Here is a 24,432-nt window from a genome sequence, read left to right as displayed (position 1 = left end):
CACGTGACAAGCGGAAGTGGCCCGCAGATTGCGCGCGCGTGCTCCGTTAGGCATGGCGGCTGCGAAGGCGCCTTTGGAGTTCCATGCCAAGCGGCCCTGGGCTGGGCAAGAGGCGGTAGGCGATCCGGATGAGGAGGACGAAGATGATAGCGGTGAAGCCGAAAATGGGTTCTCGCTGGAGGAGGTGTTACGGCTCGGAGGCACAAAGGTAACGGCCGGAGGCTTCCACGGAAGGGAGACCCGGGCGGGTGTGGGAGCAGTTCTGAGAGTATCAGGGCAGTGGTCCGCCGCTCCAGCCCTGCGGATCCAGATCAGAGCTGTAGAATGTGCTCGGTGCGCTTCCCTCTCTTCTTTCCACCGCTCTTTGCAAGAGAAAAAGTCTGGATTGAACGTTTTATGCTGTGGCCTTCTTCAGGGAATAAGCGATCCTCATGTTATTGACGTGGTATAACCATCACTCCATCAGGTCCGAGAAAACGGACTTCTTGGTCCTGACCTCGTGATTTTAGTGTTTTGATGGCCTGTGTTGGAACTTCTGTACTCAAAGGGGGCTTGGGCATGCTCGCTGTACGCTCCAAAAGCCTCCCTTTTATGGAATTCACTTTCCAAGTTAAAAGAAACAGTAAACAAACTTTAGATAGTACATCAGATGCTAAGTAGTGCCAGAGAAAAAGGAGGAGGATACAGAGTTGAGAGGGCATTACAGTTTTAAATGAGATGACCTGTAAACGCAGGTCTGAAGATACTTGAGCTAAAACTTGAGGAAAAGGAAAGGTGAGCCATGTGTCTGTCCAGTCAGATGGAACAGACAGTGTAAAATCAAAGACAGAATTGTGCCTAACTAAGTTTGGAGAGGGGTGGGGGGAGGGGTGCTGTTAGAAGAAGGACATATGTAATCATATGGACAGATTTATTGTTTATTTCATACTTGGGTTATATTTAATTCTTGAATAAGTGATATATATACGATATAAACTTTAAAAGGTTGTTGGGGTGGCACACAATGAAAAATCTTCTGTCCCACTTTTATCTCCTGATATGCAATTTATCTTCTAGACAGCAATTATATTTTATACTTTATTTTGTATTTTATATCTTCCAGGTATATCCTAGACCTCACACATGCACAATTATGTAAATGAAATATACGCATGTATTGTTATTCTTTACACAAATGCTGCCATATATTTTGCATCTTTTTTTCTGTCTTTAGAGCTCCTTCTGTGTGGCTGTATAAAATTCTGTTATTGGACTTGTATCTGCATAAATCATTTTGTGTCTTAATTTATCTATTATGAATATTTAAATTGTTGCCAATGATTCGCTATTTTAAATAATGCAGTAAATAACTTTAGACATTTTTCACCCCCATATTTGTAAGTATATGTGTAATTTAAATTTGCCGAAATGGAAATGGTGGGTTAACGCATATGTGTGTGCCTTGTGTTTTGATTAAAGTTGATAAATCACCCTCCATAGAGGTTGTACCAGTTTACATTCACATCAACCATATGTGAAAGCGCTCCTGCCCTCACCAAATGCAGTTTAACTTGAATTTGTACAAATGCTAACAAAGTTGAGCATCTTTTCGTATCTTCTAAAGAACCATTTTTCTCTATCATGTTGCTATCCTTTGCATGTTTTCCTGTTGGGTACTTCTCACTTTTTTACTGATATGCAAAACCTTTTGTATTAAGGTAATGAGCTTTACTTTTATGAGTTGCTACAATTTTCAGTTTTCATTTGTCTTTTTATTTTTCTATATGTTTTATGTGTGAGAGAATGATAAATTTACTGATCCTATCTTTTGTGGGCCCTGAATTTTACGTTGAATTTTAAGATTTTTCCCATTCTAAATTTTTTTTTTTTTTATGTTGTACCTTCTTCCCTTATTTTATGGTTTTGGCACATTTAAATTTGGATCCATCAAGTATTTGGAGGGAGGGTGGAAGCCCAGGTAATACTGTAATTCAATGTTTCATTGATTTCAAAGATGAAGTTGTAACTGAAGTGTTGGATTGGTGATATATTTTTAACTTTTTATGTTTTTATACAGCAAGATTACCTTATGCTGGCTACTTTGGATGAAAATGAGGAAGTGGTGGATGGAGGAAAAAAAGGAGCAGTTGATGATCTTCAGCAAGGTGAACTGGAAGCATTTATTCAAAATCTTAGTTTGGCCAAATATGCAAAATCTTTCATTGAAGATGATGAACAACCTAAAAAGGAAAATGCCAGCAAAAAAGAAACAAAAGTATCTAACATAGATAGTAAAAAGCAAAATGCAGCAGAAAGTGAACGGACATCAATCAATAAGGTGAAAAATAAGAGGCCAGAACAGCGTTCTGATAAGAACAGTGGTACCATATCAAAAGTAAAGAAAGATAAACAACAAGACATCTTTGAATTTTTTGAGAGACAGACATTGTTACTCAAGCCTGGGGGCAAATGGTATGATTTGGATTATACCAATGAATATTCTTTGGAACCTCAGCCTCAAGATATTGTGTCTAAGTACAAAACTCTGGCTCAGAAGCTATATGAGCATGAAGTTAACTTATTCAAAAGTAAGACGAATAATCAAAAGGGAGCCTCTTCTACCTGGATGAAGGCGATTGTATCATCAGGGACACTAGGTGACCGGATGGCAGCCATGATCCTTCTCATCCAGGATGATGCGATTCACACACTCCAATTTGTAGAAACTCTTGTGAACCTTGTTAAAAAGAAGGGCAGCAAACAGCAGTGCCTTATGGCTTTGGATACTTTCAAAGAGTTACTCATTACAGACCTTTTGCCAGAAAGTCGAAAGTTACGGATTTTCAGTCAGCATCCATTCAACAAATTAGAACAGTTGTCCAGTGGCAACAAGGATTCAAGAGATAGAAGGTTGATATTGTGGTATTTTGAACACCAACTAAAACACTTAGTAGCTGAATTTGTTCAGGTCTTAGAAACTTTAAGTCATGATTCATTAGTAACCACTAAAACTCGAGCACTTACAGCTGCTCATGAGCTTCTTTGTAACAAGCCTGAGGAAGAAAAGGCTCTTCTTGTTCAGGTGGTAAATAAACTGGGAGATCCTCAGAACAGAATAGCCACAAAAGCCTCCCACCTGTTAGAGACATTACTTTGTAAACATCCCAATATGAAAGGAGTTGTGTGTGGTGAAGTAGAAAGGCTACTCTTTCGTTCAAATATCAGCTCCAAAGCTCAATATTATGCAATTTGCTTTTTAAATCAAATGGTCCTCTCCCATGAAGAAAGTGAATTGGCTAACAAATTAATAACTCTTTATTTTTGTTTTTTTCGGACTTGTATCAAGAAAAAAGATATTGAGTCAAAAATGCTTAGTGCCCTTCTAACAGGTGTGAATAGGGCATACCCTTATTCAGAGACAGGTGATGAGAAAGTGAAAGAGCAGGTTGATACTTTGTTCAAAGTGTTGCATGTTGTAAACTTTAATACCAGTGTGCAGGCTTTAATGTTGCTTTTCCAGGTAATGAATTCTCAGCAGACAATATCAGATCGATATTATACAGCCTTATACAGGTAGGTACAAAGCATTCTAATACATAAACATGACAGATAACTTGATCTAATATAGCACGTGCAGTTCCCTGTGTAGAGCTCAAGGAAGAGTTAGAAAACTGGAGTTAGACCTCCCTCAGCAACTTGCTACTCACGAACTTTAATTAAGTCATATCTTACCATCTGTATTTGAAAATTAACATTTTGTTTTAAATCTTTTGGAATATTAAGGAAATAGAACTGGAGATGTAATGGAAGTCATTTCTTTGGTACACTAAAAAGAATCTCAAAGATCTTACACAACACTTTTTAAAGAATCTGTGATTTTTTTAAGTAATTGATACTTACCATTCATAATATAAGAAGAGTTCCAAAAAAGAAAATGTGGCATATGTACACAATGGAATATTACTAAAGAATGAAATAATGGCCATTACCAGTAAGTGGCTGGAACTTGAGATTGTCATGCTAAGTGAAATAAGCCAATCCCCAAAATACAAAAGCCAAATGTATGTGGATGCTAACACATTAAGAAGGGGAGGGAAGAATAGAAGTTCTTTGGATTAGACAAAGGGGAATGAAGGAAAGGATGGGGGATAGGAATAGGAAAGACGGTAGAATCAATCAGATAGACATAACCTTCCTATGTTCATATATGAATACAAGACCAGTGTAACTCCACATCATGTACAGTCACAAGAATGGGATTATACTCCATGTATGTATAATATATCAAAATGCATTCTACTGTATAACCAAAAAGAAATTTAGATTTTTTTTTTAATATTTATTTTTTTAGGTGTAGATGGACACAACACGATGCCTTTATTTTTATGTGGTGCTGAGGATTGAACCCGGGTCCCACCCGTGCTAGGCGAGCACTCTACCGCTGAGAAAACAAAAGTTCAAAGCTGAAAATGTAGAAATTTGGGGGTTTTGTTTAATTTTTGAGGGTCATAGAAATATTTTTAGAAAATGTTTGGAATCTATTTGAAAAGTTTTTTCTCTTCCATGTAACAGCAGTCTGTTTAATGCAACAGTCTATCTCTGAGGACAAATATATTCCCAAGTTCTTTTCAATTACTATTAGCCAACACCTCTCAGAGATGAATTTCTTTTAAAACTTTTAAGCCCTCTTAAATGATCTATTTGCTCTTGGCTTTACTAAGAATTCATTAAATTTTAAAAATCCTACTTAATTTAAGGATCAAAGAAATGTGATTTGGGGCTGGGGATGTGGCTCAAGCGGTGGAGGGCTCGCCTGGCATGCGTGCGGCCCGGGTTCAATCCTTAGCACCACATACCAACAAAGATGTTGTGTCCGCCGAGAACTAAAAAATAAATATTAAAAAATTCTCTCTCTCTCTCTCTCACTCTCTCATTCTCTCTTTAAAAAAAAAAAGAAATGTGATTTGGATGACAAAAACATGATTTATCAAAAACTTAAGGAAGGCTAGGGCTGTAACTCAGTAGTAGAGCACTTGCCTCACACGTGTAACTCCTCAGGACCAAATACAAATAAAGACATAAAAAGATACTGTATCCATTTACAACTAAAATAAATTTTAAAAAGTTAAGGAAAATGCTCTCTGTCATGATGAAAACATGTCTAAATTCTCAAATCTGTTGACCTGGGATGAAATTTATGATTAAAACTGAGTTGCATGGGTAAAAATATTGAAAAGTTTAAGTGTGAAGGAAGAAATCTGAATAATACAATATTCTCTTATCACTGAGATATTCTAGAATTATAGAACTGACAACAGGGAAAATGGGTATACAGAGCAATATAGAAACATGTATTTTCATTTCTACTACTAATGAAAAGAAGTTAATGGAAATGCTTAAGAGTAAAGGAAGCAATGATCCCACATTATTAAAGCTAACCTAGTTAGATGACCTGATATGTAGAGGTCCAGACCAGTTGGGGCATCTGTGAGATTTTAGTTGAAGAATATTTTAAATTATCATAATAGGGTATAGTTTGGTAGAACAATGGTAAGAGGCCCTATATTCAATTTCCAGCATTCCCAAAAATAAAAGTTAATGATACTAGAATTGAGCACCCCATAGAAGACTCTGAGGAGAGAGCAACACATAATAGCTATATAGATTCAAGTATTTGAAAAGCTGTGCAGTAAAAATATAATTCGGTTGTGTTGCTTCAGGGGATATTAGAATTCATGTTTGTAAATTATATAGGAACAGATTTCGGCTTTGGATAAAGAAGGGATTTCTGGGGACTAAATGGTAAGAGACTTGCCTAGCGTATGTGAAGTCCTGAGTTTGAGCCTCAGCACCCCCCAAGTAAGTGAGGAGATTTCTAGCTGTCTAAAATGGGATTGGATTCCTAGTGAGAGTGAGGAATGCACAAACATTTACTTTGGATATTCATTTATTCACTCAAAAAACATTGAGCACTTAGTTCAGACATTAAGGACACAGTAAAAAATAGGCATAGTCCGTGTCCTATTGGAACTTAGGAGAAAGGCAGGAAAGCCAAAGAAACAAAGTTTGTGAAACTGTGAAGAACATGAATATGAAAATGAGAGGATAATAGAGGAGGAATTGATTTTAGATACTCTCTAAGTGGGGAAAAGCATTTTGGACAGAAAGAATAGCATGTATGGAAGGGATACTATACAGCTAATACATTGGACCAGAGATTCTCTGAAGTCCTCACAATTTAGTTTTCTATTATTCATAGATAGTGTTCACTAGAGCCATGTGGGGACGCCTCTGGTCACCCAGCAAGTAGGTACTAATATGTGGAGAAAAGCAGGTCTTCCGGCTCACTGCTTTTTCATTATTTGGTTTCAGATTAGCCTTTTAGTGGGGTGCTATATTCTTATAAACTTTACACTATTAGGGTTGTGTCCAATTAGTTTATAAAACAGAAAGGAGAGGAAACCATAAAACAAAATGCTTTTTGCTCCTGTAACTTTTTTTCCCTTGTTATCATCATCACTCTTTCTCTTCAGGTCATTAATTTACGTTTTACCTATTTCCACTAATGTAAGTAGGAAAGTTATACCTCTGTATTGATTTTATTTTACAGAAAGATGTTGGATCCTGGGTTGATGATGTGTTCCAAGCAAGCTATGTTTCTTAACCTTGTCTACAAATCTCTGAAAGCTGACATTGTGTTGCGTCGTGTGAAGGCTTTTGTGAAGCGGTTGCTTCAGGTTACTTGCACACAGATGCCACCTTTCATATGTGGAGCTTTATATCTTGTGTCTGAGATCTTTAAAGCAAAACCAGGTTTAAGAAGTCAATTAAATGATCACCCGGTATGTTTGAAAACTGTTTTTTAAATCAAGTATGAGCTAAAATATATTGGTGGTTTGTTTTATTTTTCTTTGCTTCAGTGAAGGTAACTTAGTTCTCTGGAGCACAGTGTGCGGTCTAGAATCAGACAGACCTAGATTTTAATGCCAGGTATACAATTAGCTAGGTGGGGACAGGTTGCTTGATCCCTTTACTTGTAGTAAATTGTATTACACTAGAAACTCCAATATTGTGAGAAAGTGATAGAAGATTATAGAACTAATAGATCTCTTAATTTGTTTCCTCAATTGCAAAATGAAAAAAAAAATTATAGCACCTCATAGGGTTATTTACAACATACCAAATATTTATTTGTGGGCTAAGTAGTAAAGTTCCAAAACCTCAGGAGCTCTTGGCTCAAAATTTAACACTTTTTCATTTAGAAATAAAAGGATGCTATCTCTCTTAATCTACATATCATTCAAGCCCAACATTTTATTTATTAGACTTTTCATGTTTCACCAAATTGCAAAAGTATTTCTTCAAAGTTCTATATCACATGATTGAAGACTGACTTTATTGCAACTTCCAGTTAATTAACATAAATTTATTAAACCATTTTTTTTAGGAGTCTGATGATGAAGAAAATTTTGTTGACATAGGAGATGATGAAGACATAGAAAAATTCACTGATGCAGACAAAGAAACAGAAATGGATACAATGAAAAAAGTGCAAACAGAGGAAGCAGTGCCTGAAAGCGACACAGACACCACAAAACCAAAGACTCCTTCCTGGGTACATTTTGATAATTTGAAAGGTGAAGGCTTTTGAATCTTTAAATTTTTCTCTTGAATTCTTAAACCAGCTAATTAGTTTTCTCTTTGATCTGCACAGAAATTTTCTTTTCTTTTTGGTGATGTAGAGGATCAAACTATATACTTGTCTATACTAGGCAAATATTCTACCATGGAACTGTATCCCCAGGCATAGAAGTAAATTTTAAATATAGCAAGACATTGATAACTATGCATTTTAAAATAGATAATCAGAAATTAAAGCAAGTAGAGCTGTGAGGATTAAGTGAAAAAATTGGACATTTGAGATGTACAATAAGTCTCATTTCCTTCAGCTATATAAAAGTTGAGCCAATTTTAATTTCATGACCTTTTATCTTTACATGCAAAGCCCTTAAATACATGAATATAAACAAGTAGTTTCTGAACAAAAGCATTTTGTCATAAGTTGTGAATTGTGTAGACCTTTTTGTTCTTTTATTTGACCATCTATAGTTTCTTTTTTTTAATATTTATTTATTTTTTTAGTTGTAGTTGGACACAATACCTTTATTCCATTCATTTATTTATATGTGTTGTTAAGGATCGAACCCAGGACCCCACGCATGCTGGGCGAGCGCTCTACCATTAGGCCACAATCCCAGCCCATCTACAGTTTCTTAAAGCAGTGTTTTCAGATAGTAAAACTTTCTGTGACTTAGAAACCTTAAGTGGTTTTCCACATACACAAACTGAATTAAATATGTCATAGAATGTTTTTATAAGAATTCATCAGTTATCATGAAGACTAACCTGAGAAAAATCCTTTAGAAGGATGACAAGGTGTGCATTGTGAGATAGTTTACACTGGGTTTTTGAATAATGGTGAGCTTCGTTCTTTTGTGGGGGGGCGGGTACTGGGGATTGAACTCAGGGCCACTCTGTCATTGAGCCACATCCCCAGCCCTATTTTTTTTTTTTTTTTTTTTTTGTAATTATAAATGGACAGAATACCTTTATTTTATTTATTTATTTTTATGTAGCGCTGAGGATCGAATCTAGTGCTTCACACATGCTAGGCAAGCATTTTACCACTGAGCTACAATCACAGCCCAATGCTGAGTTTCTGAAAACGTGAACATAGTATAAATCTGTTCCAAGTAAGAATTATTCTAGAAACACTCTAAAGACAAATAATTGGATCATTCTACAAATACAGAAGAACTTTAAACCTATTCTATCTTCAGGTAATTTCCATCTTCACATTTATGAACCTGCATTTGTGGCTCAGCACCTTCTGTTGCTATTTGAAAAGTAATGAAGGGATGTGTTAGTACCTGAGCTTGGTTTATTCAAGAACAAATGTTAGCTTAGATACCAAGATAAATTCTTGAAGAGATTTGGAGTTTTCAAGCTAGGAAGCCTGGCTAATTAAGATTATCTATCTATGAAAATATTGATCATAGTAGTTTTAATGGCATCTTGGACTAGAAATAAAGCATTTGAAAAATACTATTTTTGGGTTTTAGGTGGCAAACAACTGAAAACATATGATCCATTCAGTAGAAACCCTTTGTTCTGTGGAGCTGAAAATACAAGTCTTTGGGAACTCAAAAAGGTAAAATAATTCCAAATTATCTTTCACTTCATTTGTGCTATGTATAGTCTTGATCTTGTGGATTTAACACATCAAAGTTTCCATTTTTCCTGTAAATGATAAATATTGTCTTCCTATACAACTATTATTAAAATGTTATCACAGACCTCTCAGGATCCCTGATGCCTTTTCAGTGAGTCTTCACCTTAAAGTGCATGTCTATTCGATTTTCCATAGCACATTTCTGTAGTGTGAAGATTCTTTCATGTCTCAGGGAACTCTTGGGTAGCCAATCCAAACTCATGTAACTGCTTTTTCGTAAAACTGACAAACGGCTTACTCATACATGGGGATCTGGGAGGTATTTTTTTGAAAATGAATCAATCCTGTTGCTTCAAGGAAAACAACCAACATTATTTGTTGTTAATAATGAAATTCAAGATCTCAAGCAAAGATTAAAATTTTTAGAAATCTTATAACCACTATCTTGAGCTTGACATTATAACAGCATATGCCTAGGTAAAAAAAAAAAAAAAAATTTTCTGATGAAATTAGTGGTGACACTATGATTGTTCTATAATAAAACATTTGGAAGACAGGTTGGTATTTTTCAGATGACCAATGTATAACATAAAGATACAAAGTAGACCAAATAATTATAAGTAAACAATGCTAACAGCTTGACTTAGTTTCAAATTGTAATTAATCTTCAGTGGCATCAAAGAAGAAAATCTCCATGCTTTTGTGAAAGGGTATTATTTAAATCCTCATTTTCCAACAACATATCCATGTGAGGCCACATTTTCTTCATATACTTCAAGTAAAATAACATGGAATACAGTAGCAGATAAAAAGAATCCATTGTCTTTTATTAAGCCAGATATTAAAGAGATTTGTAAAGCTGTAATTTAAGCCAGGGGCAATGCCCTACACTTCTAATTCTAGTTACTCAGAAATCTGAGGCAGGAGGATTGCAAGTTTGAGGTCAAGTCCCTATCTCAAAATAAAATTTTAAAAAAGGGTTGGGGATTCAGCTCAGTGGTAGTATGTGCCAGCCCCTGGGCTCAATCCCCATTACCTTCAAAAGCAAAACAAAGGCTGGGGTTGTGGCTCAGCAGTCGAGTGCTTGCCTAGCTGGTGTGAGGCCCTGGGTTTGATCCTCAGCACCACGTAAAAATAAATAAATAAAATGAAGGTATTGTGTCCAACTACAACTAAAAAATATTTTTTAAAAAGTAAAGGAGAATAACCTAAGACAATGCTATTCTTCTTGACATAGTAATTTTTTTTGTCTGAAAACTATTTTTCATAAACATGCGGTTTACATTAATAGGTAATGGGTTTATTATTTTAAATAACTATAATTATTTAAAAGTTTTCTGTTGTAATTGCTAATAAATACCAACACATATAACCCACTAAAATAAAATTTCTGGGATCCTTGATTTTTAAGTGTATAAAATGGTCCTGGCACTGAAATGCTTGAGAATCATCTTTCTGATGTATTAAGTTTCAGTTCTTTGGATTGTCCTCAATTTAAGTTTAATTGCAGTAAGAGACAATCTTAGAAATATTGGCATTAGCCAGGCATGGTGGTGCACGCCTGTAATCCCAGCACCTCAGGAAGCTGAGGAGGAGGAGGATCACAGGTTCGAGGTTGGCCTCAGCAACTCAGTGAGACCCTGTCTCAAAAAATGAGTAGAGTTCAGATATAGTCCAGTGATAGAGCACTACTAGGTTGAATCCCAGTATCAGGAAAGAAAAGAAATTGACATTATTCACATTTTTCTTCCTAGTTATCGGAGCATTTTCATCCCTCCGTGGCCCTTTTTGCAAAAACTATCCTTCAGGTAAGTCTAAAATATTCAAAAGTGATATAGGTTTTGATAATCAATAATTGGTCATATGATATTTTCTCCACCATCTAGAATCATATATATATATATTTTTTTTCCACTACTCTTGTAGAGGAACAACAATTTGTTTAATACAGAGCAGCAAATGATTCTTCCCAATGTCTGAGATGAATAGAAATGTGGGACATTAGAAAACCACAATGGTTATTCATTACATTCTGGCAAAATTCTGGAGAAAGATTGCCCTCTCCCTATTTGCTGAGTTTCCCACTTTAGGGTTTGATTCCCAGCTAATGGTTAGATGGCCACATTATTCTTATTTACCTACACACAAAATCAACATAGCATCATATAATGTGTATGTATATGTATATTTAATTCATTTGTAGTACAGTGTGTATTTGAGGGATATTTGAATGATGATCTCTGCCTTTGATACAAGATAATAGAAGCTTATGTTTTTCTTTTTTCTTTTCTTACCTGGAGAGACCGATTTTTTTCCCCCATTTTTTTCTTTTCAGGGAAATTATATCCAGTATTCCGGGGACCCACTGCAGGATTTCACCCTAATGAGATTCTTGGATCGATTCGTATACCGAAATCCAAAGCCACATAAAGGCAAAGGTAGGCTTCTGTTTAATGAATTATTCAGTGTTCGATGTTTATACTTAGTAAACAACATGAACACAGATCTTATATTAGACTGTCCTGATTTACATTTCAGAAAATACTGACAGTGTTGTGATGCAGCCAAAAAGGAAACATTTTATAAAGGATACTCACGGTCTTGCTGGTAAGTATAAAGGTTGGACAATTGAAACAGAAAAGATGGTACAAGACAATAAAACATAAATTATATTATTCTTTGCTCTACCAGAGTAAAAATTTCGAACATATCCAAAAGTAAAACCAAACAGTATGATGAAGCCTCCTGGAACCCTCACCCAGCTTAAGCACTTATTACCATTTTCCTTTCTTGTATTATCTATAGCTCTATCAGTAACTCCTTCATAAATGTTCTTTTATGGCTCAAATCATTTTAAGTTCTCTGATATAGGCTTAGCAGGAAAAAAAAAGTTGGCTTTGTCATGGAGTATCATTTTAAACTTCATTGATAATCTTACTTCTGTTAAACAGGATCTGATTCTGCTTTTCTATTCAGAGCAGACATTTCTTTGCATGTGAAATCCTACCTTCCCTTTGTTCTGAGAGTAGGATTAAGATGAACTTTATAAATAATTTAATTTCCAACTGACTGACCTCACAAAGAGCTACAGATATAAAAGAGCTTACTCAAAATTAAAAGTAGAATTAGAAGTCAGATTTTCTTTCATTAAGGATGAATCAGATGTCTTTAATTCTGAAGGGCGAAAGCTAATGTTTTTGTCATTCATTATTCTTGTTTCTTAATTTTCTTAATAAGTAAAATTATAGAAAATTCTGTTTACCATTACTTCCTGTTCTTAGAATGACAAGCATAAGTTTAAAATGATTATACATTAGAATAACTCTATGGGGCTGGGGTGGTGCCTCAGTGGCAGAGTGCTTGCCCAGCATATGTGAGTTACTGGGTTCAATCCTCAGCACCACATAAAAATAAAGTTAAATAACTCTTTGAATTTTTATTTCTCTTAAAATTTGGATGCTGGATGCAACTGGAAGACTCAAAGAATCCTTTACTGTGACTGGGCTATGAACTGCCTACTTTTCTCTGTGACATCAACAGTCTCATATGTTGAATCCTCTCCACAACAACTTTTCCCAACATTGTTCTTTGCATTTCAGGATCCCTTCTGTCCACCTTCCTCACATTTTAAGATGTTAGAATTATAGATGTGTTGTATTTGGTCCTCAGAGGTTGTCACATAAAGGAGATTACTATGATAAATTAAAATGCTTTATTTTTACAGTGAATAGTAAGGAGTTCCTCGCAAAAGAAGAAAGCCAAATACCAGTGGATGAAGTGTTTTTCCACAGGTAATATATTTAATGTAGTTTCATTGGGGAACTTTTTAAATTTTTAGATCCCCTAAAATCTTTCATTGACATTGTTATAGTTTGAGAAGATCAGAGAATAATGTGTCTATAATTCTATTTTGTAAAGGAAATTAAGATTACTCATTTTGCTGATCTTAAGATACCTTAATGAAAATACAGTCAGCTTGAGGCATTTTTAATAATTTAGCATATAAATTTTTGTTTATGAACTTGAATTTATAGAATTTTGTCTTTTTTTTAATACAGTAATTTTATAGACTTAAAATCTACATTAGTTTAGGCCAGGTGCAGTGGTGCACACCTGTAATCCCAGTGGCTCAGGAAGCTGAAACAGGAGGATCGTGAGTTCAAAGCCACCCTCAGCAACAGCAAGGCACTAAGCAACTCAGAGAGGCCCTGTTTCTTAAGATACAAAATAGGGCTGAGGATGTGCCTCAGTGGTTGAGTGCCCCCGAGTTCAATTCCTGCTACCAAAAAAAAAAAAAAATCTATATTAGTTTAATATAGTGATAACTCACCAGTAATTTGGCCAGATCATGGCCTTTAAAGCTGAATTGGCCAGATTCATTGTGCCTTCGTAGAAATAAGTTCTAAATCTGCTAGAATTACTGTTAATACCTTATAAAAGTAAAATTATTTTAGCTGGTTAATAGGTTAATTTGACTTAATTTTAAAGGTATAGATATCATCTGGAAAATGCTTTTTTTTTCTTTTTTTTTTGCTGTGTCCTAGTGTAAGAGTAGGGCTGACAAACTATTGTGATTTTGAGATCATTTAGACCAAAGTATTCTAATACTTAGATCGTCAGTATTGAAGCTGAAACAACCTATTACTCTACTTTTGTGTTTTCTGTTGTCGTCCTTACTTTTTTCACATACTGATGATCAAACCAGGTCCTTGTGCATGCTAGGCAAATGCTGTACTACTGAGCTGCACCCCCATCCCCTACTGTGCCACGCTGATTAAGATGAGTTAATCAGTGAGTTGTTAAGAAATAGTTTAAAGAAACTAAGATTGTTGAAATTTATTCCACTGCATTTCTCAAGTTTATACCTATTTTGTTGAAATCTAATTATTTTTTGTATATTGACAAATTTCACTCATCTCCAATTGAGTCTATACATAAAAAATTTAATATAATTGTGGTTTGTCTTCAGTGTTTTAATTATATCAAGATCAGACCTTTAATAAATACATAAGATGCATTTTTGTTTTAGGTATTATAAAAAAGTTGCTATTGTTAAAGAGAAACAAAAACGGAGTGCTGATGAAGAGAGTGTAGAAGATGTGGATGATGAGGAATTTGAAAAAATGATTGGTAATTTGTTTTTATTGAATCTCAGTTTTAGATCTATTAATATCTATTATTAGAAAATGGAACCTTAGTGGCAGAAGTGAGCTTAGTGTTTAAAAAGTCATTTAGCTAAGAATATCATGTAAGTCATAATGAAGGATTAAGAAATATTTTGATGGTATATGGTAACTCAACCACATGTAATCTAAAAAATAGACAGTCTAAGTGAGAAAGTTTCTATTTATATGGTATATAATTCCTAAGGCCAAATAAGAACCATATTTATTGTTCACAGTCTCATAATACTATTGCTAGAATTAGTCTACTGTCTCATCTATTTTATCTTCCCACAGCACTTGAAATTTTAATTGAAATGTAACAGACTAAAACAAAATACATGCAAAATTGGAAAGACTTAACATTGATTTCAAGTTTGTTACATTATATCTACTAAAAATAAGCAGCTAAATAGTTCTCATAAAGTAAAAAAGAACTGAAGTTACTACAAGTCATTTTATTTAATGTACTTTTTTCTCCATAAAGCAACTGTAAAAAGAAGTAGAACCCGTTTTAGTATAGACACTTCATTAAAATCAGCTTTTAACAGACTTATACATTCTAAGACACACCAATAGTAATCATGTTTCTGTCATTTTGGTGCTTGTCATAAACAACAGAACATAATTTCTGCTACTATAATTGATTCAGATATAAGACATGTCAACCTTGTTATTCTTTGCTGTGTTTCACAATTTGAATCTTGTTCTCTGACAGACACATTTGAAGATGATAACTGTTTCACCCCTGGAAAGGATGATCTTGATTTTGCCAGGTAAAATACTTTACTTCAATCTTCTCTTTACTGTTTCCTAATACTTCCCAAATTGTTGTCTCCCACAGCAGCAGACCTAGATCTATATGATGTTATGGGGAAATTGTATTCAACTAAGTTTGGGAAGTGAGTGTAGTACTTTTATTTTGGACATTTGTAATACATGCTAGTATACTCTGAGTAGTCTTTAATTTTCCTTTTAAGTCATTCAGTAGCCTTGTACCATATTAGGCCCTAAACACTTTAGAAAACAATACCCTCATTACATTATAAGTTTGGGATTTTTTTCCAGCAATATGAAGAAAAAAACAAAAGCTAAGGATAACTTGGAATATGAAGATTCAGAGGATAGCGATGATGAATTCGATAACCTGGATGATGATGAAGTTTCTTTGGGAAGTATGAATGATGAAGAATTTGCTGAAATCGATGAAGATGGAGGAACATTCATGGATGTGTTAGATGATGAAAATGAGAGCATTCCAGGTAAGTTTTTGTTGTTCTTGTTTTTAATAAAATACAAATACAAAAAAAAATCCTTTCTCAGTCTTGGGCTACTTTTTCTAATAAAGATTTCTAATATAATCTGTATTCAAATTAATACAATAAACTAGAATTTTTAAAGAGGACCTTCTTATTTCAAACCGAAGGTTTAAAGACAGTATTTTTTTGTTGAGTTTTGAGTTTGGAACTTTTTTTTTTTAATATTTATTTTTTAGTTTTAGGTGAACACAATATCTTTATTTTTTAATGTGGTGCTGAGGATGGAACCCAGTGTCTCACGCATGCTAGGCGAGCGCGCTACCACTTAAGCCACATCCCAAGCCCAAAGTTTGGGACTTTTAATCAATAATTAGCCTCTCTATATAATACTAGTTGAGTATGTATATTGTATCTTTTTAATGTTAGAATAATAATTAACGGGCTGAGGTTATGGCTCAGCAGTAGAGTACTCCCCTAGCACATGCGAGGCCCTGGGTTCAATCCTTGCCATCAGACTAAGATTTTAACATACCTTGAAGTTCTTTTGTTTTGAAATGGCTTAATAACAAATTTATTTGGGTAACAGAGTCTGATGAAGACGGCTCAAAAGTCAATACTAAGAGAAGCAAGAGAAAGGATGATGACGATTTTGACTTTGCTGGGTCATTTCAAGGTAAGAAAATGCATTTAATCTTTTAAACTGAAACAGTATCCATGTGAAAAGTATTATTTATTATCATTTTTGAAGATAAACTTTTCTATTGGTTAATAAGATTTAGGAATTTTTTTTCCTTTAAGATGTTTCTATAATTGGTAATAGGGTTTTTTCTTTTAATGTGAAAATTGTTGACATTCACCTTAAATCATTTTCATCTTCCTAAGTTTCTACTTCTCACATTTAAATATCTCTATCTAGATCATCTTTTATATAAGCCCTGGATTCTCAGAGTGTTGCTTTTTCCTTTCCTCAGCAAAATGTTTTCTTTGCCATTTGACCCTTGTCAGAATTCATGCTCCTTGGGGCTATGGTTGTGGTTCAGTGGTAGAATGCTCACCTAGCACATGTAAGGCACTGGGTTCAAACCTCAGCACCACATAAAAATGAAATAAAGATATTGTGGTGTCCACCTACAACTAAAACAAAATAATAAATATTTAAAAAAAAGAAAAAAGAATTCATGCTCCTTCATTAATTACATTCTCCTTTATGATTAATTCTCTAATATTCTTTATAATATATTTCGTAAGATTATGCTTTATAGTATTAACATTTGCAAAGTACAAATAAAAGAAAAAGTTCTATGTCAAGTGACACTTCCAAGTTTTTGATAAAAATATGGAAAGCACTAAATGCTTTGTTTCGAATGTCTTTCTAGCTTGTACTTACTGGAAGATACTGATAAAAATAAAAAATAGATTTTCAAAGTTAAATAAAAACAATTTAAATATTTTTAAAGAAACTATTTGCATTTTGGTAGTAGTCTCATACTTAAGCCTACAAAATTTTTTTATCAGCTCTTAAAAATACTGCTGGTATTATCCCCTAATACCTAAATGATTTAACTGATAAAAATTGTTATTTTCCAGATTTTTACTCCCCTTGAGTAATAGTAAATCACATTTTATTAAGAGCATATGCTCAAATGCAGTTTTCCTGAGGCTCGTCCCTCAGGGCTGGGGTATAGAGCACTTCCCTGGCATGTGCAAGGCCCTGGGTTCAAGGCTTAGTACCATTAAAAAAAGGGGGAAAAAGAAAAAAGACCAAACAACCTAAGGGAACTTTTAAGAAAATGGTACAGACATACTTACTCATAGAGTTCACACAGATCCTGCTATGCTAGTATTTACTCAGTTCTTATGTAATATACTTTTCACCTTAATAAAAATGAAGAAGAAATGTTCAGTCAGTGGTGGAGCACTTGCCTTACATGGGTAAGGCCCTGGGTTTGATCCTCAGCACTACATGAAAAATAAATAAAGATGTTGTCCATCTATAACTAAAAAAAAAAAAAAAAAAAAAATTTTTTAAGTGGCTCTCATGTGTCAACACAAAGACTTATACAGGGTTGATCATACCAGCCTTATTCATTAATGCTAAATCAACATAAAACAAATGTCTATTAACTGATAAATGGATAAAAAAGAATGTGATATATCCATACACTAGGATGTATTCAGCCAATGACATGAAGTACTGATACATAACATGGATGAGCCTCAAAAATATTATACCAGCTAGGAAGATATAGGCAACCATATAAATGACTCCATTTATATGAAATAGTTAGAAAAGGCAAATCAAAAACAATGTTAAATCCAGGGAAATAGGGGCAGCATGGCTGCAAATGGGCACCAAGGATCTTTTGGAGTTGATGGGAATGTTCTAAATTGGCTTATGGTCATGGTTGAACAACTCTGTAAGTTTATTAAAAAACTGAATTAATGTACTTCAGGCAGCTGAATTTTTAAATTATAATTTTTAAAAATCCTCATTACCACATAAAAATAAAGGCATGCTGTCCATTTACAACTACAAAAAAAAATTTTTTTTAAATTTTATTTGCCTTAAATATTCCAAAAACCCATCCATATCAACCTTGGAATTTTAATCTGGGTTGATAATATTTCTCTAAGGGCAAATTCTGATCAGTGGCCAGATCTGAAAAATAAGAACATACTATTGTCATCTGAAAAATTCTATTAGAATATCAGCTTTCTTAAAAATTGTATATAGTAATTCTTAAATTATGTTTATTCAAGTGTCTGCTTCCTAACAGTGCTAGAAGATAATTGCAGTTATGTCTTTACTCAACTATAACTTTTACATAAGCTCATGTTGAAAGATTTACATTTATTTATATATATATGTATATGTGTATATATATATGAATGATTTAGAATTGAATAATCTGGACACTGTTTTTTTAGGACCAAGAAAAAAAAAGAAAAGAAACCTCAATGACTCCAGCCTGTTTGTATCTGCTGAAGAGGTAAGGCTAATATACTGTTTTTAGAAGTTAGCTATTCTACATTTTTACATTTTCTAATAAACTTTTTTTTTTTTTAAGTTTGGCCACCTGTTGGATGAGAATGTGGGATCCAAGTTTGATAATATTGGCATAAATGCCATGGCTAATAAAGATAATGCAAGTAAGTAACTTGAATTTTTTAATTGAAGTTTTTAAAAATAGCCTTGTCTAGGGCTATAGTTCACTGGTAGTGGTAGAGCATTTGCCTAGCATTTCTAATCTTAATAGTTACTGTTTCTTTTCTTTACAAGTAAAAGTGTTCCAGGGAAATGAAATCTTCGGAACATTTTTTCCTTTTCCTTCCTTAGTCATTTATTTGTAAAATATTAATCTTTGACAATAAAAACAGGAGCAACGAACAAGGTGTAGGTTTGCATAGTGGGTGGGAAGCCACAGGCCAAAGCAGACCTTAAGTTCCTGTTACTTGGTAGGATGTTCTGTGGTAGTCCAGAGTCTATAATGGGATTAAACTCATCTTTCTTCTCCTCTCAAAGGTCTCAAACAGCTCAGATGGGAGGCTGAACGTGATGACTGGCTACACAACAGAGATGTGAAAAGTATTATCAAGAAAAAGAAAAATTTCAAGAAGAAGAGGCAAAAACCCACTCATAAAACTAAAAAGCAAAGGAAATGAATTATTAAATTATAACTTAAAATTCTACTTATACTTACTCTTAATTTTTGCTATTCAACCATTTCTCTTGATCTTGCCTTCTGATTTCATACATTCCAGACTGTTCGATGGCTTTATAGTAAACTATAAATAAAAGTAACTGCCATTTATAAAAAATCATATAAAACGTTAAACTTTCATTGAGAAAAATAATCTTTTTTCCATATTGCTACATAATTAAATGAAAACAACAATAATATTAACATTTCCTGTGTAAGTTCTAACTACTAATTACCGTAATGAGCACTGATCAAGTGTTATAACATAATCTTGTTCTGTCCTTATAACAATCACCTGAGGATTAAACATTACTTGACAGAAGCAGCTCTGAGAGATAGCAAACTTGAGATAAAACAAATTTTTAAAACTGAGGTTTAAGTTGTGGTTTGCTTCACCCAGATGGGTCTCATTCTACATTCTTAATCGCTGGAAGTACTAAGAATCTGCCCATAGCTAACTCGGCTCTCATCTAGATAACTAAGTAAGAATTTTCCCCACTATGGTCTCAGAAGGAGCTAAAATAGGGGTGAATAGTGTTTTTGAAAACTGACATACGATAAAATAAAGCCATTTAGTCCTCAGTCATAATTTACTGCAGAATTTACAGATTACCTGAAAAAGTTGTTATGTACTCCTTTTTACTTAAGGAAAACATACCTTCCAAGATGAAGGGAAATTTCTTGCTCATTGTTTGCCTGAAATCTAATGAAAAAAAGGAAGTTAGACATGATCAGATATTCATCTTAGTAAAACATAAAGGCACAATTTTGTAATTTAGAGTCTTTATGATACAAAGAGTTTTAAATGTGGTGTAATTTAGAAATGTAAATTTTCATTAAATATAACTATGAATTTTTATGGATGTTATTTTATCTTGACAAGGAATTGGAAATAAAATCATACCTAGTTTTTTAAACTAATACCAAACTTTAATTTGCTTTTAAAAACTGTTGGTATGTTTTCTTTATGCCCTTATTATATATAGTTCACATATATGTATATAGTTTAATATGTATTATTTTATAGTTTAATATGTATTAACGCTGTATAAAAATTTATAATTATCCAGTAGCACTCTGGTACACAGTGTTCCAATAAGATACTTTGAGGAAGAGAAGTGACACACTTCAAAGATAAGTCACCACCCTACTCTTTGCTTCATTCAGTTTTAGGGCAAGAAAAAGCAGTACTTCCTAATTTAAAATGTTGAGAACTCTAATATAAATCACTTTCAGTGATTGCACAGGGAAGGGTTTTATTGCTCACTATTGATGTATAGGAAGATTACTATAGCCCAAGTAAACTGGTTATCCTGAGAATACAGTGATATTACTTCCCCTGCTTTCTACAAGTCTACCAAGCAAGGAAATACAATGGGCAGGCTGCTCCCAAACTTCCCCTTCCCACAAGTAAAACCCATAGTTGTGGAAGTTTCCCAAGTCTAAAAACAAATTAGCATGTGAAAAATGTGAGAGTCACCTCATCTACCATAATAAATACCTTGCTTCCTCTCTGCCCATAAAAACATCTAATACATTGGATCTGAAGGAACGTTTCTCCAAAAATGCCAATAGCATTTAATAACTAAAATGCATTATGTCCATCTTGAAAGCATTAACTACTGAATTATGATTACCTTGACTTGTATTCATCTTATTAAACAAAAAATAAGCTCCAAAAACGCCCATCAATTCAGCTACTAAAATTCCTTTAAACATCTTCTTTGCCGTTGATTCCATTTTGTGGGCCATCCTACATTTAACAATAACAAATATGCATAAACTCAAATGAACATGCTTAAATTTATTTTGCCACATCTATAAAAAAAAAACTCCATTCACACAGTGTGAAATACTTTATAGGAATTAGACCCCAAAATTACTATATTGTTTTAGACACATCCTACATACCTAGTTTTCATCTCAATGCCTAAGCAGCACAATAACCAAAGATTCAAGACTGCATAAAGCACAGAAAGGGATTTAAAATTCAAGAAGGCATTATTAAAAAAACTAACAACTTATAAAAATTTTTAAAAGAAGTTGAAGTATGTGCTACAGTTCATGCATTTTGCTAGACACTAAGGATACAAAGTTGAGCAGTAAGTTAACTGCTTCCTCTTCCTGGGGAGATACTAAGTCTTAAAACTTTAATTGCATTGCCCAAGAGGCTCAGCCTGCAATCCTCCACTCCCAATCTCAATTCTGATTCAGCAAGTCTAAGGTTGGCACCCCAGTAATCTGCCCTTTAGTAGGCACTCCAAGTAATTTTTATGCAAGAAGCTCATGGGCCACATAAGGGGGAAAACTGATTAGGTGATGATCCAATAAGTGGCAACACAGACTAGATCTTGATTCTCTTCCTGTAATTGAAATAAAAACTAATCAAGAAAGTTGAAGCCAGGAGCAGTGACACACCTGTAATCCCAGAGACTAGTGAGGCTGAGGCAGGAGAATCACAAGTTCCAGATCAGCCTCAGCAATTTAGTGAGACCCTGTCTCAAAAATAAGAAAAGGCTGAGTGTCAAGCTTGGTGGTAGAGCACAATAGGGTCAAGCATCACAAAACATGAAAAAAGTTCAGTGGGCTGGGAGTGTAATTCCTAGGTAGAGTGAATGTTTAGCATGCGTGAGGCCCTCAATTCAATCCCCAAAAAGCTTAAAAGGGAGGAAGAGTCTTTCTAATTAGTGTAAAAACTAAAAATGAGATGGGCAAGAAATGGGCAATATGAGACTTATTGAATATACGAAACCTAAGTCCAAGTTCTTGTCCTGCCTCCATATAATCTCAAAATCAAGAATGGGAGAACCACTAGTTTTTAATCTTACATTGTGATTCTCCCTTGTCCCCACCCCCATCCTTTTTCTGTCTGTACAGAGGCAGTTTGTTGTCTTAACACTCTCCAATCCCAGATGCTTACTCCTTACTCCTTTCTGCCTTCTTTTCACAATACCTAGGAGTAGGGTGGGAATCTCCTAGTTCCTAGAGAGCTAAAAAGTTTATTTAACCTGTCTTCCACCATTCTAGATCCTTCAGACAATTTTAAAATCTTAGTTTTATAAGAGTGTAGGCATCTCCTTCGAATACCATCATATCTTCATCAAGTATTCACCACCCCAACTCCCCACCCAAATAACCAACTCTCATTTTGATAATGTGCTCGCCTAGGGACCAAAAGATTAAATTTTTTATTATTCTTACAAGAAATGAAGCAAAGGAAGTTAGAACTTTGGGTGAGTAGGTGAGAATGGTTTTGTTCTATTCTCTACAATACTGTGCATTACTGACAAAATAAGTCATGCTCAGCAGAGTGCTCTCTTGTTTTTTTATGTATTTTCTAGTTATTGATGAACCTTTATTTTATTCATTTATTTATATGTGGTGCTGAGAATCAAACCCAGGGCCTCACACATGCCATGGCAAGTGCTGAGCCACAACCCCAGCCCTCTTGGAGTTATTTTTTTTAAGTTCAAGACAACAAGACCTGCCTGCAACCAGGTCTACAGCTTAAGGAATCCAAGCCCCACCCCACCCCCCCCAAAAAAAAAAGTCGCTGAAAGAGATTGATGCTAAGGATTAAAATAATAATAATAATAATACTGTGATAATAAAACATTTGCCTTTCTTTAAAAATATAAACTCTGAGCTTCAGGGACAGAGTTTCTATCGGCTCACAAATACCCTTTGCTTAAAAACCACCAGGGGCGCCCTGACCAGAAAAAGTGGCAAGGGAGCACCTGGGTATTTTCAGCACCAGAATACCCAGGATTGCCAAGGCGGGTGGGGCTTAGATGAAATTTAAAATGAAGCAATCAGTCAAGCTCAAAGAAAAGAAGGGGTGAGTGTCATGGGTTAACATCATGCTGTCCTGGGAAACTGGCTTCCGGTGCACACGCTCCCTCCAGTGCTGAAGTGTCCGGATTGCTCAGCGCTGTCCCGAAACCCCTGACCTGAGGCTGTGAGTGAAGGCTGCAAATCAAAGTCGCTGATTTGAGAAGTGGCCTACAAGGCCCAGCATCTCAGAGCGACACGAATCGGAACAGCAAGGCCTCCGAGTGCAGAAGCGAAGAGCGACGTTTCCCAGCATCTCGGCCCTGGGCTTGAAGAGCAAAAGCAGTCGCGCAGATTCCCGCGGTAGGGAACCAAGCTCCCGGCGGACGCCTCAGCTCCGCTCCCACCCTCTGGGATTCCCGGGCCTCCCTGCCTTCCGCCGGGAGCTCTCGGGGCGGGTCTGCACCGACACGCGCGCGGTGAACAGTCTGCACCACCCCAGCCAAGGTCGACCAGCGACCCGGAAATGCTCAGCCTCCCGAGCACGGGACCCAGTGACACTGGAGTGTCCGAGATCTCATAACTTGGCAAGGCCTCGCTTCCAAAATAAAAACTTACAAACAAAAATAAACCTGTCCCTCTGGTCTCCCGAGAGTTACAACTAGGGCAGCCTCGCTGGTGCCACCAGCCGCTCTTACCTGAAGTGCACGCACCCAAGCAGCGCGTGCGCCAGGCTGCAGCGCCCGCCCCTCCCGCCGTGGCCCCGCCCCCAGCCAGTCTGGCCGCCCCTGCGTGTCATTTTACCAAGCCCCCACGGTAACCCAGTTTAGCAGGTGCTGCGAGTAGCTCATTTTACAGAAGAGGTAGGAGATTTACCCTGCACACAATCACACATCTTGTAAGAGAAAGAATTCGGATCATTTCTCGGCCTTTAGGCTAAAATCAAGTGTGAAGAAATAATTCGGAGCCAAGAACCAAACTCAGAAGCCTGGGATGAGTATCATCTTTCTGCATCCTAAGCCACAAAGTCTCAGGATCAGCAACATCTCATCGCCTCGGAACTGGACAGAAATGCAAGCCCACTGAACCAGGGTCTGCGGTCTATCCGTATCCCTAGACCATTCCTTTGCCATTCAAAATTCAAGAAGCTCTGTCAGGATATACTGTCCACTAGGGAAGAAGAGAAAGAGATGACGCAAAGGGAGGAGAGGGAAAATGAGGGGTCTATTGAGATACCACGGGTAACACAAAACCTGGAATACCCCAAATATTTAGATAGACCTTCACCGAAGTATAGTCTAATGAAAAGTAAAATATATCCACAAATG

At 35.4% G+C, this 24,432-nt stretch overlaps 2 protein-coding genes across 9 annotated transcripts; one reads left to right on the top strand and one right to left on the bottom strand.

Annotated features, from left to right (window-relative positions):
• The first annotated feature begins 39 nt into the window (after positions 1-39).
• Cebpz (CCAAT enhancer binding protein zeta) lies at positions 40-19,322 on the top strand. The gene is made up of 16 exons (XM_077791778.1): positions 40-208; positions 2,057-3,552; positions 6,590-6,821; positions 7,427-7,616; positions 9,102-9,190; positions 10,966-11,019; positions 11,547-11,649; positions 11,750-11,818; positions 12,936-13,002; positions 14,241-14,341; positions 15,092-15,149; positions 15,442-15,635; positions 16,219-16,305; positions 18,561-18,622; positions 18,701-18,782; positions 19,156-19,322. Exons 1-16 carry the CDS (start codon positions 53-55, stop codon positions 19,293-19,295), a joined length of 3,180 nt encoding a protein of 1,059 aa, XP_077647904.1. The 5' UTR covers positions 40-52; the 3' UTR covers positions 19,296-19,322.
• Positions 18,817-23,870, bottom strand: Cebpzos (CEBPZ opposite strand). Of its 8 annotated transcripts, none has more exons than XM_077791782.1 (6): positions 23,803-23,822; positions 21,752-21,828; positions 20,971-21,086; positions 19,992-20,036; positions 19,334-19,418; positions 18,818-19,196 (listed from the first exon to the last, which is right to left on the bottom strand). In XM_077791782.1, the coding sequence occupies exons 3-5, from the start codon at positions 21,083-21,085 to the stop codon at positions 19,336-19,338; spliced, it is 243 nt and encodes an 80-aa protein (XP_077647908.1). In that variant the 5' UTR covers position 21,086; positions 21,752-21,828; positions 23,803-23,822; the 3' UTR covers positions 18,818-19,196; positions 19,334-19,335. The 8 variants fall into 8 exon arrangements, with proteins under 8 accessions (XP_026261644.1, XP_026261645.1, XP_026261641.1 ...); XM_077791780.1 differs by lacking the exon at positions 23,803-23,822 and adding an exon at positions 23,723-23,795; XM_077791779.1 differs by lacking the exon at positions 23,803-23,822 and adding an exon at positions 23,284-23,629.
• Positions 23,871-24,432: the final 562 nt, after the last annotated feature.

Source organism: Urocitellus parryii, chromosome 12 (assembly GCF_045843805.1).
Source record: "Urocitellus parryii isolate mUroPar1 chromosome 12, mUroPar1.hap1, whole genome shotgun sequence".
Classification (NCBI taxonomy): Eukaryota; Metazoa; Chordata; class Mammalia; order Rodentia; family Sciuridae; genus Urocitellus; species Urocitellus parryii.
The sequence above is the reverse complement of the archived record's forward strand: the minus strand, read 5'-3'. Positions and strand labels throughout refer to the sequence as shown.